The sequence below is a fragment of the Armigeres subalbatus genome, chromosome 3 (assembly GCF_024139115.2).
Source record: "Armigeres subalbatus isolate Guangzhou_Male chromosome 3, GZ_Asu_2, whole genome shotgun sequence".
Taxonomy (NCBI): Eukaryota; Metazoa; Arthropoda; class Insecta; order Diptera; family Culicidae; genus Armigeres; species Armigeres subalbatus.
The window spans coordinates 191739601-191754592 of record NC_085141.1 but is presented as its reverse complement, the minus strand read 5'-3'; the positions used below and the strand labels follow the sequence as shown (position 1 = coordinate 191754592).

General features: G+C 40.9%; 1 protein-coding gene across 5 annotated transcripts in view; it reads left to right on the top strand.

The window, feature by feature from the left end:
• LOC134220710 (ras-associated and pleckstrin homology domains-containing protein 1) overlaps positions 1-13200 on the top strand; it is a 171193-nt gene extending 157993 nt beyond the window's left edge. For all 5 annotated transcript variants that reach the window (XM_062699808.1, XM_062699812.1, XM_062699809.1 and 2 more), the window contains 3 exons: positions 7756-8600; positions 8680-9055; positions 9120-13200. In XM_062699808.1, coding sequence (XP_062555792.1) covers positions 7756-8600; positions 8680-9055; positions 9120-10928 — 3030 coding nt within the window. In that variant the 3' untranslated portion in view covers positions 10929-13200. The remainder of the gene's footprint in view (positions 1-7755; positions 8601-8679; positions 9056-9119) is intronic.
• Positions 13201-14992: the final 1792 nt, after the last annotated feature.

Here is a 14992-nt window from a genome sequence, read left to right as displayed (position 1 = left end):
ATGGATTCTTGCTACATTTCGCTCTGTACTTGCTTTATTCACTTATTTGCAGTTAACTTTTTTTTTCAGAAAAAAGGTGAGCATTTAGCATTATCAAGCAATGCCAGTGATTTCAAAAACACAATACACCCAGATTTTTTTTAACGCGGTTGGAATTCATTAATTTCTCGGTAAATCTGAACATTCACAGCTTTTTAAATACCCCCTGAATTTTCTTTGATTTTTTGTGATTTTTTTCGTGGGGTTAACTCATTGCTTCACTGACGCTGAGTGTCTTAAACGACCAAAACCGTGCAAAAAAAACCTGGTTGTACCGTTATCGGGGGTGACAATGGGTCAAATGGGGGTGAGAATGGGTCACTGTTTCAACTACTAAGAGTGCTTGTAAAATAGATTGAATGTATGTGAGGGCAAGAAGACTAAAATATAAGAGACCGTTTTGAACGATTTCGCTCTACGACCTCTAGACTGCCGGTGAGAGCGAAGACCCATTCTCACCCCCAGACCCATTGTCATCCCCGATGGCGGTACCACAATACATCATATTTAAAGATTCAGCTTCTGTAATAAGCTATTTGCGAAATAGTGAAATTCTATTAATAGGAATAGGAATAAGAATCTATCGCAAAATTATTGCAGTGAAGGCCCAATAAAATTTATTTTGGAAAGACGGTAGACGTGGGCCAGAATGTTCAAGAACCCTGAAACGGTGCGTTTTCCCCGTGCTTGTTTCCCAAGAAGTGTTCGAAAGGCATTGAACATCTACAGCTCCGCATCTTTGGGATGGAAATGAAGCAGCATACGCATGCATTGTCTTATTTCGGTCTACAATCCGTGGTGAATACTATTGCACACTAATTGCCGGGAAGTCGAAGGTAGCCCCACTGAAAACCCTGTCGATTCTGAGGATATAGCTGCGATGATTATGATGATGATGAGCAAAACAGCCACACATTGCTAATTAGTCGAATAGTATTCTGGACTGCCTCTTCTGACACTTCTTCTCAGATTTCCTTAATTTGTTGCTGCAGAATCGGGGAAATCCTTCCAAAATCAAACCAGGAAGATTGGCGATACGTGCCTTCAAGGCCCAATGTCGCAAATGATGCCACAAAATGGCCGTTTGTTCATTGGATCAGAGATTTTACAGCAGTCAGAAGAATTTTGATGCCGAAGAGAAAATCAGGCCATCGTTTTTGCTGCATGTGGCACAGTATTAGGCCCTCCTTAGCCTTGCGGTAAGAATCGCGGCTACAAAGCAAGACCATGCTGTATTAGATTCCCGGGCCGGTCTAGGCAATTTTCGGTTTGGAAATTGTCTTGACTTTCTTGGTATCGTGTTAGCCTCATGATATACGAATGCAAAAATGGTAACTAGGCGTTGAAACCTCGCGGTTAATAACTATGGAAGTGCTGAATGAACACTAAGTAGCGAGGCGGCAATGTCACAGTGGGGGTTTTAATGCCAATGAAAAGAAGAAGATGGCACAACATGAAGAAATCAAATCGAATGGAGCTTTCTCAAATTTTTGGAGAACCGTTGCCAACGTACATCGATTTATAGACATATGCTGTAAAAAGTGTCCAAGCCAACAATTGACTAGAGCACATCTCAATAACACTGAGCCTTGTGAGTGGTATAAAAATCTGCCTTTTCGAGAGAGAAAACCCTACTAGAAAATGCTTAAGCAGGACCCCGTACGAAAGGCGGCTGAACCAGTCCCATATACAAGTTATCGCCGTTTATCAACCACAGTAGACTACTTTGAATTGATAGGTATTTGCCACGGCATACAAAAAACAAGGCAGACTCAGCACGCATGTAAACATTCAGTTTGAATGTAAACATGTGACGTAAGTATACTATCTACGCACAAGCTGAACCGAGATGATGTCCTACACTCAGCGAACTGGACTATCAAAATCGTAACGGGCGCCTTATGAATCTTTGACTGATTATCCCACCAACAGTGCTTCTTATACGCAGTTACCTTTCCGAGTAATCAAGCGTCGAAGGGCGTGTAGTCTACATACCGGCCTCCCGACCCCGACGTCCAAGGTTCGAACCCAGTCCTGCCGCACTTCACTTTTTTCAAATGAAAATCATCATTCATAAGGCGACATATTGAAATTCATTCCGATTCCTTGTGGCAAATTTTCATAAGGCGTTTGATTGAAAATCATACGTCCATTTTCCTCAGTGTACGAGCCTACCTTGTAGTCTGTACACCGTGGGTACTTGCATTTCGGAAACAATCTTCGTTCCGAACGGAAATAAATTTCCTATTATTCTACCATTCTAAGTTACCAAGCTGATAGATGATCGTTACCATCTACGGTATTTAAAGGCCAACAACGAAACCGCTTCTTTAGCAGTTTCATGTAACTAGCCATCTGACTGAAGACCACTAGGCTGGAAATGGCCGAATATGTTGTTTGACTTAACAAACTATTAGGCTGAAACCCATCTAATCGAAAGCCAATTGTGATCGAAATGGTGATTTTACCAAAAATGTCGTTTGGCCGGAAATGACATTCGGAAGTAAGGGTAATTCGGCCAGATCAGTCATTCAGCCGAAGTGCGAAGTGATAATTAATCATTAAGAAGTAAGAAATAAGAAATGAGAAATGAAGAGTGAAAAGTGAGAAGTTATACGCCTCACTTCTCACTCCACGTTTCTCTCTTCTCATTGTAAAAAGTAAGAAGTGCGAAGCGTAAAGTGAGAAGTGAGAAATGAGGAGAGAGAAGCGAGACCTTTCACTTCTCATTTCCCATTCCGCACATCGCATGAGAAGTAAGATCTGAGAAATGAGAAGTGAGATGTCTCAATTCTCCCATCTCATTTCTCACTGGTTATTTCTAACTTCTCATGCTCACTTCTCACTGTGAGAAGTGCGAAAAAAAAGTTAGAAGTAACAACTGAGATGTGATATCATGTGAAAAGTGAGACGTTTCATAGTGAGAAGTGAGATTTCTGACTTCTCACGTTTCAGATCCCACTTCTCACTTCTAATTATTTTTTCTTATTTCTCACTTCTCACTTCTCAATCAATAATGAACATATCACATTTTTCATATTCACTATTGCTTGGTCAAATGACATTTTCGGGTCATACCGTTCAGCAAAATGGCATTTTCGGTCAAATGGTCTTTTCTGCCAAACAACCATTTCAGCCAAACGTATTTTGGCTTATAACCGTTTCTGCCAAACGTTCAATTCCGCCAAATGGAAGTCGACTAGATGACTTCCAGATTCAGACTAACATGTTATTCGGCCAAGTGACATTCTACCAAATGGCTTTCGGTTGAATGATTTCGGCCAAACCACATTTCCTTCTTTTTTTCGTTTCGCGTACGACAATACCGTCTTATTCATTTTTGGCTGAATATTTCAGTAAGTAATCACAAAAACGTATGTCAGCAACTAAGCGCATCAAAGAAAGCTATGTTGCGAAATGGTCAGTGTGCTATAACACCATTCCACCAAAGACCACAGACGGTTTAAAAAACAATTTCGTGAGTTCCCATGTTTCTGAAATAGTGTGTAAATGACAAACCATCTGCCCACTCCAAACCACAATTCACGTCTTATAACTATGTTTTTGATAGAATGAATATTGTGAGATAAAGAGCTTGAACCGTATTATTTTTTGGAAATATCTGTAAAGCCTTGCGGTTTCTCAATCATTGATACAACATTGTGTTTAATGTTGGCTCTTTTTTGCCTTTCGCGTATACTAAGTATAAGTAAAGGCTATGGGATCACTCCAAAACCGAGCTTTTGATAGAAGGCTCGGAGACCCATAGTGTTATATACCAATCGACTCAGCTCGACGAATTGAGGTGATGTCTGTATGTGTGTATGTATGTGTGTGTATGTGTACAAAAATGTAAGACAAACTTTTTTGTACTTAGCATTATCCAATTTTCTCGCTACATGTTGCATTCGACGCAGATTGTGGCCTAGTTAGACCCTATTGAAAATTAGACCAATCGGACATTGCGTTCCAGAGTTATTAAGAAAACATTGTTTTTCCCCTTTTGGAAAAAAATGTCAAATCAATTTTTTTTAAACTGCGGCAATGCATTAAAATGAACTCCAAAAAAAGTTAATTGATGGAAATAACTGAATCTATCTCCCTAAAGTGCAATTTGACCTTTCCCATGTGCTTTTCTTCTTACATTTTACAATACACGAGAAAGGCACCATCACCGCTAGGTGGATTATTCTGTTTTTTTTTCCTGTCGTGACTTTGAAACGTGGTTTGTTCCGGTTCGCCACTGCACCGAGGAAAAGTAAAATGATTGATTCGTGACAAGTTGTTTCACTTGACGACTGTCGGAGATGAGATGGCATAATAGCAGCGATACCGAACGCCCTGTTAGTTGCAGGGCATAGTTCGGACTTGAATGAATCGAACAAAACAGAAAGCTAATCCATTACTAATACGAGTTGTAGGTTCTAAAATGAACGCCTGAAAGCCTTTTGATCAAGAGAATCGCTCAATCAGGCATCGTGCTCCAGTAAAATAGCGACGACGTCGCGACGATTGGCTGGACGGAGCCCGTCTGTCAGTCAGTTGTTCTCCGCATGATTCCGCGGTGTGCGCGGAGTGCGAGAGCGTGCAGCAAATGCACCGAACTGACCGTAGACTTGAAGGTTGATTGGCTATGGCATGCAAATCGTCGATCTGTGCGGTAATAATCTCGCCACGCAGTTTACAGCGGAATGAAAATTGCACACTGCGAATGAAAAGTCAGAGTAGATACACGGAAAGACATTCCGTACGGCTTAGAGCGGATAAGCTCAATTAATCTAAATTGCAACATTTTTCTGTGATGTATGTCACCTTAGTCAGCGGATACATATCGAGGCTCAGACGATAGAGCACGGCTCAAAAGAATTGTACTCTGGTATGATTCTCAACATCAACTACTACGAACATAATGACACGTGTATGCAGTAATCCAATAAATGTTCGCAATTTGTTTGACAGGATAATTAAGACTAATGAGATGAGCATATTGCTACTGACATGAGTTTTTTTTTTCTAATTAAAGAAGCTTGGGGGTCGTACATTTATTACGTAAGCAATTTTTCTGAGTTTTCAAAGCCCCTTCGTCGTATGTAAGATTTTTTCATATTTACAAATTTATTTTTATTTATATGGTGCATAAGAAAACGCAAAACCTCTCCCCCCATAAGTGCTTACGTAATATGGCTGAATATTTCACGGCCTAATGAAAATCCAACTTTCCCGAACGTTAGCAGATAATGAATTCAGTTCAAATTTCGGAAATTCGTGTGATTTCTCGACAAATCATGTAAAATAGAGCAACTTTGCGAAAATGTTTGCTTTGCTGAAAATCAAAATCGTAATTACTTTGAAATATTTGAAACCAGTAACCGTAAATTTTCAGATGAATTGTACATAAACATCAAAGGTATATTATATTAACCGCATGGTCCGGATTTGTTATTCTTGTGTCGAAATACTGAAATTTTCTGATGCGTGCTCTTCCTTTTCGATCAGGTGTCCATGTCGTCGATGATGTAAAGTCTACCGTAAATGTTCGATCGAGTGAAATAGAAGATCAATCCACACCGCCTACCAGATTTATTGGGTTTGATTTGTTTACAAAAGGGCGTTGTTGGCCGCTTTTACAGTTTTCTTAATTTATTCTGCTGATCGCATAAAACTTACGATCATGGTTGCGTCGTCATTGAAAATCAGGCCTACCTGGAAGGTACGTGTTTGGTCATAAATGACTAAAAGAACGCCCTCGACAAAGTTGCACATGTGAAGAAAAACAAGCAGCAGGGGCTGTCACCGAAGGTTAGAACGACGATAGTTGCTTAGATAAATGAATTGTCACTTTCTTTATTGCAGATTCTAATAACTGCTGAAGGGAAAGGTGAAACATTTTATTTATCACTATTTTGACCCTTCCATTTCTATTCTATATAAATTAACTTTTCATCATTAGTCCGGTTTAATTAGATACGCTTGGAATCGTTAGTTAGCCTTGCAGGCAAGGACGTATGATTGCCAATTTAGAGATGGCCAATTCTCCAAGGATGTTTTCCAATATCTGGCCACTAGCATCATTACTGGGCGCGAGTATTTTAATCACCCTTGCAGCGCGGTCATTTTAGTTTAGTCACTCTTTTTCGCATCGGTTAGGGTCTGTTCACAAATTACGTAACGCTTCTGGGGGGAGGGGGAGGTCGAACTTGCGTTATACTTTGTTACACTAAAAGGTGGGGGAGGGGGTGGGTACTACCAAATGTTACGCATAACGCAAATAAAAATTTATTTGAATGTCTTTTTTTAATCACTGATTGAAGTAATTGCTGTTTATCGTTATTGTATATTAGTCATTATCGAAATAGATCGAAATCAAGCATGCTAACATAGCCTGACTGATATGCGTAAAACTACCAAGCGAATATTGTATTTCTCGACACCACAGTTCCGCAAAACTATGAAAATGGTTATGATCGCAAATTCTATTTTCGTTTCTGCTAGCTGCATTCTTGATATCTTTGATTATTAATCAGGTGCCGTCCCTATTCTAACAGTGTTCAAAAATACCAAAACCCAAATGCTTCAGAGAAGGGAAAATTTTTTTCACAGTTACGCGTTACATGGGGGAGGGAGGGGGTACCAAAAATGTTACTTTTTGTTACGAGGGGGGGGGGGGAGGGGGTCAAAAACTTGGATTTTTGCGTTACGTAATTTGTGAACAGACCCTTACCTACTATTTTCGACTATCATTTTGGTTGTTGTATTCCGTACCGATGACGTTAGACGCTCGATGGTTTATCAAATAGCAGCGCTGTTATCGCACTACCAAATTTGGTCATCTGTCAGTTTCAGCAGTCTACTGTTTCAGCAGCGCGCTCAGTAGCGAACGGCAAACTGTCAAGTAATGATTCTGCGCTGCAAAATGACTAATACCCGCGCCCGGTAATTTTGCTCTTATTCATAGAAAAACTTTCAATTAATAACTGCAATAATGCTATCAGAACAATATTTTTTGTAGTCTTAGAAATTATAGTTGGAATGTAGAGCCAAAGAAAAATAATGATTTTCTCAAACAAGAAAGTTTTTAGACCCTTTTCCGCCACTTAAAAAATGTTATGGAACGTAGGTACAATAAATTTTCACACATAGGGTTTACTTTAGTTGGGGTAGTCCAACTCAGAAGAATGTAAAAGTCAATTAATGATGGCAGCCACTAGAAAACTGTATTTTAGTCACAGTTCTCCAAATGAATCAAAGTGCGTGATTTCGCTTCGGAGCATTTGGAATGTTTCTGCTGCAACTGGATTACCACAGGTATGCTTTACTGAGGCATATAGTGATGAACTCTCAAAACGCTGAAAAAATCACTTTAATAAAGTTAAAAAAATCTTAGGCACATAGTATAAACTCTTATTTTATGCATTCTACACAGCGACATTAGTATTGGTGATTCTGACCTCGGAGAACTCAACACTGATTTTTTTTACAAATGACGAAATGAAAAAAAAACAGACGAAATCTCAACTCAACTAACGAACATTTTCCACTAGAGATACTCAACGAGTGATCAATGACTGTACTTTTCGATGGTACGAAATGGACGCTTATATGCTGAACATTGACAAATATTTTATTACGCAACACCCATCCATTACAGAAATGCAATCCGATCGTTCTGGCCAATCACTAACTATTTTTCCATTTGATTACTTTTCCCTTTTCCAGGGTCTAGAGATCCCCAATCCAGCTGTTACATCCACGGTCGCCAAACTACGGCCGAAAAGTAATCTAACTACCGAACGAACCGATTCGTATCGTTTTTCGATGGCCAACCTGGAGGAAACACATGAAGCCGAACTCGATGCCATCCTGGGTGAGTTGAGCCTGCTGGAGCAACGTGGAGAACTGCGGCAGGGTCGAACGCACAGCCGGACAAATTCGACCATTTCGGCGGCTACGAATGCGACCATCTCATCAGAAAGTGGCTGCAGCAGCGTTCCCGATAGCACAACAAGCATAGGCTCGCTGCGGGAACCGCGAACGGACAGCCCCGATAATGATTCCGCATTCAGTGATACGGTTTCACTCATGTCCAGTGAGTCCTCGGCCTCCAGTAGCGTTAGTTCACACTTGAAGAATCTGCAACAGAACGTCGCGAATGCGGTCGAGTCTGGCAAACAGGCGAAAATTCACCTGGCATTGCAAAAATTGGAACAAGCCACCGTGCGCCGATTATTCGTGAAAGCTTTCTCTGCGGACGGTGCTTCCAAGTCGTTGCTGGTAGATGAAACGATGACCTGTGGGCACGTAACGCGACTACTAGCAGATAAGAATCATGTCCCAATGGAGCCCGTGTGGGCCATTGTGGAGCACTTGCCCGAACACCAAATGGAGCGGTTGTTCGAAGATCACGAGCTTCTGGTAGACAATCTAATGCTCTGGAGTAGGGATTCCAAGAATCGAGTAATGTTCCTTAAACGGCCGGACAAGACGTCCCTCTTCAAGACACCGGAGCTGTTTCTGCCGGGAACGCAGATGGCTCCGGGAAGCGATCACGATGAGCATACTAGGTGAGTACCGAAGATTCCAATTAATCAAATTTCTTCTCTTCTCCAGTGCTCTTACAAGCCATGTTATTTTTATTCACAGAGCTATGCTTTTGGATGAGTTCTTCTCCACCCAAAATCAGATCCCGCTGGAGGGTCCACTTTATCTTAAAAGCGATTCAAAGAAAGGCTGGAAAAAGTATCAGTTCGTGCTGCGTGCGTCGGGATTGCACTATTATCCAAAAGAACAGAAAACGCGCTCTGTGAAGGACCTTCTATGTCTGGCCCTATTCGCCGGTCACGAGGTCTATCGAGGAGTTGGTTGGAAGAAGAAACACAAATCACCCACAGATTTCACCTTTGCTCTGCGGTGCCCTAAGGTTCCCCCGGGTGCCAAGGGCATACGGTCGGTGAAGATGCTGTGCGCTGAGGACGCAGCAACGTTGGAAACCTGGGTTACGGCCATTCGGGTGACGAAGGTGAGTTTAACTGCGTTTTGGTTTTGAATTATACAGAAAGTAATTCTGAATTCTGTTATTGTAGTATGGAAAGAAGCTGCTGGATAACCATCGATCGTTGACGGAGGACCTTGCTCGGGAGGAACTGGATAAGCTATCGTCGGCTCGAAGCGGATCGATGGGTAGCATTGTGTCGTCCGTTCCATCACAGTGTAGCGGTAGTAGCAGTAACAGCAGCGGAAGCGGTACGAATCATCTAGTTCCTGTGCACAACAATGGTCGGTTGTCTCGTGCTTCAAGCTCGAGTTCAAGTGGCTGCCTGTCTGATGAGAATAATGGATTCGATTCGGAGTTTCCTACAGGAACAATCAAACGAAAACCATCAATGAAACCAAATTTACCTTTGACATCTATGACGAGACAATTGAAGGAAGTAGGAGATACTACACGGTTGAATGATTCCTCACCAACGTCCCCGGAACGAGGAGGCACCCTTACACGACGTCATAGTCGGAGACGAAGCGAAGAAAGCAACAATAGCGGAACTCTTAAGCGACGACCAATGAATAACCGCGGCTCGGTAGAAAGTATGAGCTCGTCAGCTTCAACTCCGACACCCACTCCGACCAACAGTGTACCCGGAACCCCGGTGATTCAGCAACAGATGCCAACATTAGTTATTAGTAGCAATTTAGTAAAAAATAGTTTGAACATACTTCAGCAGGAGAACGTAACTCCCCCGACGCCAACGAAAACTATTACTCCACTGGAAGCAATGCCTTCCTGTATGACCGACTCTACATTTTCGCTGCCTCCGCCGCCGGATGATCTTGGTACAAATTTCTCAGGTTCTACATTGTCACTAGATTCACTTCCCCCGCCACCACCACCAAACGAGTTAGATAATAGTTTTAGTGGATCTCAGTTGTCATTGGTTAGTGTCCAGATGCCTCCTCCTCCACCACCACCAAATGTAGTATCTGCACAACCTCTGGTGGAGGACATCAATGTGATTTATCATCATTCATCAGTTTTGCCTGCTGCCGCGGTTGCCACTGCTTCCTCGTCCTCAACGCCACAGAGCATAACTCCAACAAATGAGAATCTCGAAGTTACTAGTAGCATTAAGCAATCAATTTTGATGTTCAACAGTCAAACGCTGCCGGCTCCGGTTACCAGCAACGGTAACACTAACATTAAGGCCGAACCGATATACTCAAAGACACTGAAACCATCCGCCCTGAAAGCTCCTCCATATAAAGCTCCTCCACCATACAATGGTGATGCTTCGACGGCGCAAACTCCACCGCCACCACCAGCCAAAAGTGTGTCATTCGTCGAATCACCAGTGCTGCTCAGGCGGAAGGTCTGCTTCGAGGATGAAATTCAGGAGGTTCCGATTTCTCCTCGCAGAACTTCGCGTGATATCTACTCCACTCCACCAGCACCACCTCCGAGAGCTGAAGCGACTCGTTTATCGACTTCCTACACTTCACCAAAACGTTTGAGTGATTCGGCGTCGAATCCCCCAAGAGACTTCCTTAAAGACTTGCAAAGAGTGATGAATAAGAAGTGGCAGATAGCGCAAAAATGTAAACTGGAACCGGCTACTACTCCTCACGAGGTACTCGGTTTCCGAGATTTGCCAGCTGAACAATATTCATCGCATTACTACAGGGAATCGGCTAACGTGAGCCACTGGGTGCAGGAACATTACGGTTCTGACTGCATGTATGAAAATTTGGGCAGTAACATGGGTATCGAGCCAGCATATCCGATTTCGGCTCCGGTTGTCGGCGGAGCGGTACCCATCAAGAAAAGGCCGCCACCGCCACCTCCGAAGCGAAGCGAAAAGACACAGCTGACGACTGCGGCGCCCCACCAGAGGTTATAAGATTGGGCCTTTCTCGGATTCTCGAACTGTCTGGTGACGGTGAGGAGGACCGTCCGTTGTGAAAGAATTACCAATGGGTCTTCATGCAATGTTAGTGAAGTGTAAATAACGGAACATAGTAGATGATGAGTAGAATGGGTACGGACCTTTGAAAATCCGAACCAAGATACGATTTGAATTAAAGCAGAGAAGAAAGAGACTGGGATTAGTCACAATATGACTTGGAAAATAGTCAAAAAGCGAAAATAGAATTGTTACGTATAGATTGCCGCCATAAACACGTTGACATGATATGACATATTGTGTCCGGCAGGATATTTGCCAAAACTCGACGCGAAGGAGTTTATAATTGTGATGAGTTATATGGAACGTAACGTAATTTATTATTCAAAGTAATGCAAATATTAGAATAAAGTACTCTAGATTCAATATAGTTTACTCGATAAGTCTCATGAATTACTCTTTCACATAATTATACGTCTGCTTGTCTCAAACAATTTTTTAGTAGAATCAACAGAATTAGATTACTATCGAAGTTGTAGAATTTTTCATTCAACTTGTGGAACTCCGTTGTTGATTTTTATTTTCGCAAGTATTTAAATATAAACATTAAAATTCGTTGTTTATGACGCCATATTGAACACTTTTAAAGCATTACCAAATTTCAACCAATTTTTCAGTGATTAAGGTGTGGTGCCAGCAACACCTATAATGTTTTGATTTGAACAAGACATAACACATATGTTTTATCTGGGATTTGGTTGAAAAAAATCAGTGTAATAGGTGAGACAGTGCTACTAAGTACTTGCTCAAAAGCCTATATAAAATTTAGTTTGGTAAAATATTTTTTATGAATAGATGTTCAAACTTGAATCTGATTCTGTTGATTCTATTAGTTATATTTATTATTTAGTGCAGTTTTATTGTTCAGTTGACTAACTTTGTACTAGATAATACTAAGAGACCATCTCAATCAATTCAATCGAAATATAACACTTGAATCGATAATTATAAATTAGGCATAAATTTTGGCTACATGTGTACGTACATTATCTGTTCTTTTGATTAGGGTTCCATAGAGCTTGGTTTTATTAAAATTGTATGTATGTAATATATATCATTAATTTGAGAGGAAAACTATTTTATACAAGTTAATGTGCCATAGGCTGACTTTCTGAACAAATCGAAAATGAAACACAGATATTTATTGTTGTATGTACTATTCGAGGGTATTTGTAATCCAAGTTTTGTTCTATTCTTCTCATTAGAGATCAGTTAGTTCGTACCTATATTCTATTGGCTTCCTTCTACTAGACGAGCTCATTTGTTAAGTGTTTTTTTAGTTTGAGAAGGGTACATTAGAATCACATCACCAATAATCCAGCTGTTGATCATTAATTTTTCAAAGCAGCTTGCAAATGATTCCGACCGTGGAACAAAAAAATGCACTGGCAATGGTAGTTTATATAAAGGTAGGATTTACTCAGAAAACAATAACTACGCGATGAAGTTTTTACATCAAATTATACACATGCAATTTTGGAATAAACAATTTTGTACTGTCCACGTATTGGACTTTAAAATATACAGAAAATATTAATAAAAATTGGTGCTTTCATAAAGAATAAAAGAAATAACAGCAAAACAATAGAATACAATATAGAAAATAGCGAATCAACATCAACTTTAAGAGCCAAACGCTAAATGTTGCTTAGAAGCGTGGAGTCAGGGTGAAAATAAACTATTCATATGCATCGGATACTCTCAAAACTAAATAAATAACAAAGTGGAAATAAATGCCAATGTGTAAAACTGAACTTCCTTCGTAAACTTTTAATCGGATTATTCTAGAGCAAAGCGAGTTGAACCGCTATCTTTTAATTCTACACTGCTACACAACCGAATATACTAACTAGTACCATTAGGAGCAAGCATGCGAATCGCAGACAACAAAAAATGAATCAAATGGATGCCGTCTCGACTATTTTAAGTTCAATCACTATCAAATGATGCCGCTGATATCAGATAGGTTAGTCGTTTACACACGCGAAGCCAACACTAAGTGGAAAGAGAGAATAATGGAATCTAACTGGACGATAGAGTGAGGAAAGAGGAAAGCTTAACGAGAGCGAGTTATGATGAGAATTCAATTTTTATGAATTTATCATTGGAACTAATCTATATTCGTATAAACTATTTCGCAATCCTATCTTTACTGTAACGAATGCGGAACAATTCAAAGTACGTCAAATAAATATGAAAAGTGGGAAAACATGTGTTTTATAACAACTGGAAGAATATTGAGAAAATCACGGCTAGAATTCAGCAAGTATACTCTAGTCAAATTTAAACACGGAATGCATCCACTTATCATCTGATTTGCAGTGGAAGTATATTGAACGCTGTAGGTGAAAAATTTCATTACTTCCGGCTCCATTGATCGACATCAACCGCATAGAACTTTTGTGTTGTGAGACATGGAAACGGCAGTTATTTACGTCCATGGACCGTGGATGAAGCGCCACCATCGAATTCTACATGCCTGTATCCATTCGCATGTCGATGACCTCAACGAACAAGTCAGGCATTTCTTGTTTATTGCTGCGTATTAGGTTATTGAATTAAGGTGGTTATACAACAAAGCCACAAATCGGCCATCTTGGAAACCACGTGCTTTTTCTAGTGATTTTTCAAGAGCACGAATTGAGAGAACCACAATGCCCATGGGGATAAAAACATCCGTAGATCGTTTGCTTACTTATGCTAAACAATCGACTTGAATTTCAGCATTGTACGAAAATTATTATGCTAGATTTGAACTTTTGATAATAGGAGTAGCAAACCGTGTGGTGAATTTAAAATTAACCACATGGCTTGATTGTATAATCACCTTAACCGATGATCAACGAGCACGTAAAAGATATATGGTAGATATCACACAGGCCCTCTATGCCCTGATACAACGATACAATGGTACAACGGTACGCGTTATATTTCTGAATAGCCAACCAATGGTAGAACGGTGTCACCTTCTCACTAAGTCACCCGAACTCTACGAAAAAATGAGACAGCATGTAATTGACTGAATACGCACATCAAGCTACGATGCGGGAACTGAAGTGATCGGATTTTAAATGCATTTTATATCTACCGTTAAGTGTGGTCGTAAACCCAATGAAACCCGAAAAACCACGTGTTGTCTGGGATGCAGCCACTGCATCGCAAGGAGTCAACTCCACTTCGGAACTCCTAAGAGGTTCGGATTTTTTTGGAACCCAACGCGCCGATTTTATGGAAATGTTTCATCAAGTGCAAATACGACCAGGATAACCCAGCAGACTCAGTGCTATTTTTTTATAATAAATGTGGCCATTTTTTGATCCACTTGCTCACCATGTTCCACCCAGTATGCCAAGAATGTGAATGCCGACGAGCACGCAGATGAGTTTCCGAAAGCAGCCTTCGCGATTAATCGTCAAACGTCGATAAAGCGGTTCAACTGCAACTCTTTCGAAGTGCTCCGACGATTCGGGAACAAAATACTCAAGCAGAAAAAACCTTCACAATGCACAAATGTAGCAATCAAGAACGCATCATGAGAACGATCTGGTTGTTCAGAAAAACATGTTTTGAACACTTAGCTGTCATCCCTACCAAAATAAAGGTTTTGAGGCCGGTGATAAGTCTGTTCGACCCTCTTGGACTCGGTGCACCGTTTGCCGTTGAAATGAGAGTTACTATCCAAGAAGTTTGGAGAGTAAAGATTGGCTGGGACGAACGTATCCCAGACAATCGCTCCTTGATACATATATCGGCAGTGCCATCTAGAAAGGTGATACATAAAGCCATACATAAATGTTAGAACCCTTCTAGGCAAAAAACCCTTTGGGTGGGGGGTGGGGCTGTTATGGTTAATTTTAGAGTCAAGGCCTCCCCAGACCTATGCGTTTTCTTCGCCGCTATTCTATAGTGGGATCGCTGCAGGCAATGTTTCATTTACTTTTCCATACCTTTGGCGACAGAATCGTAGTCGCCAAGCGATAGAATCGCATCGCGTGTGTTTG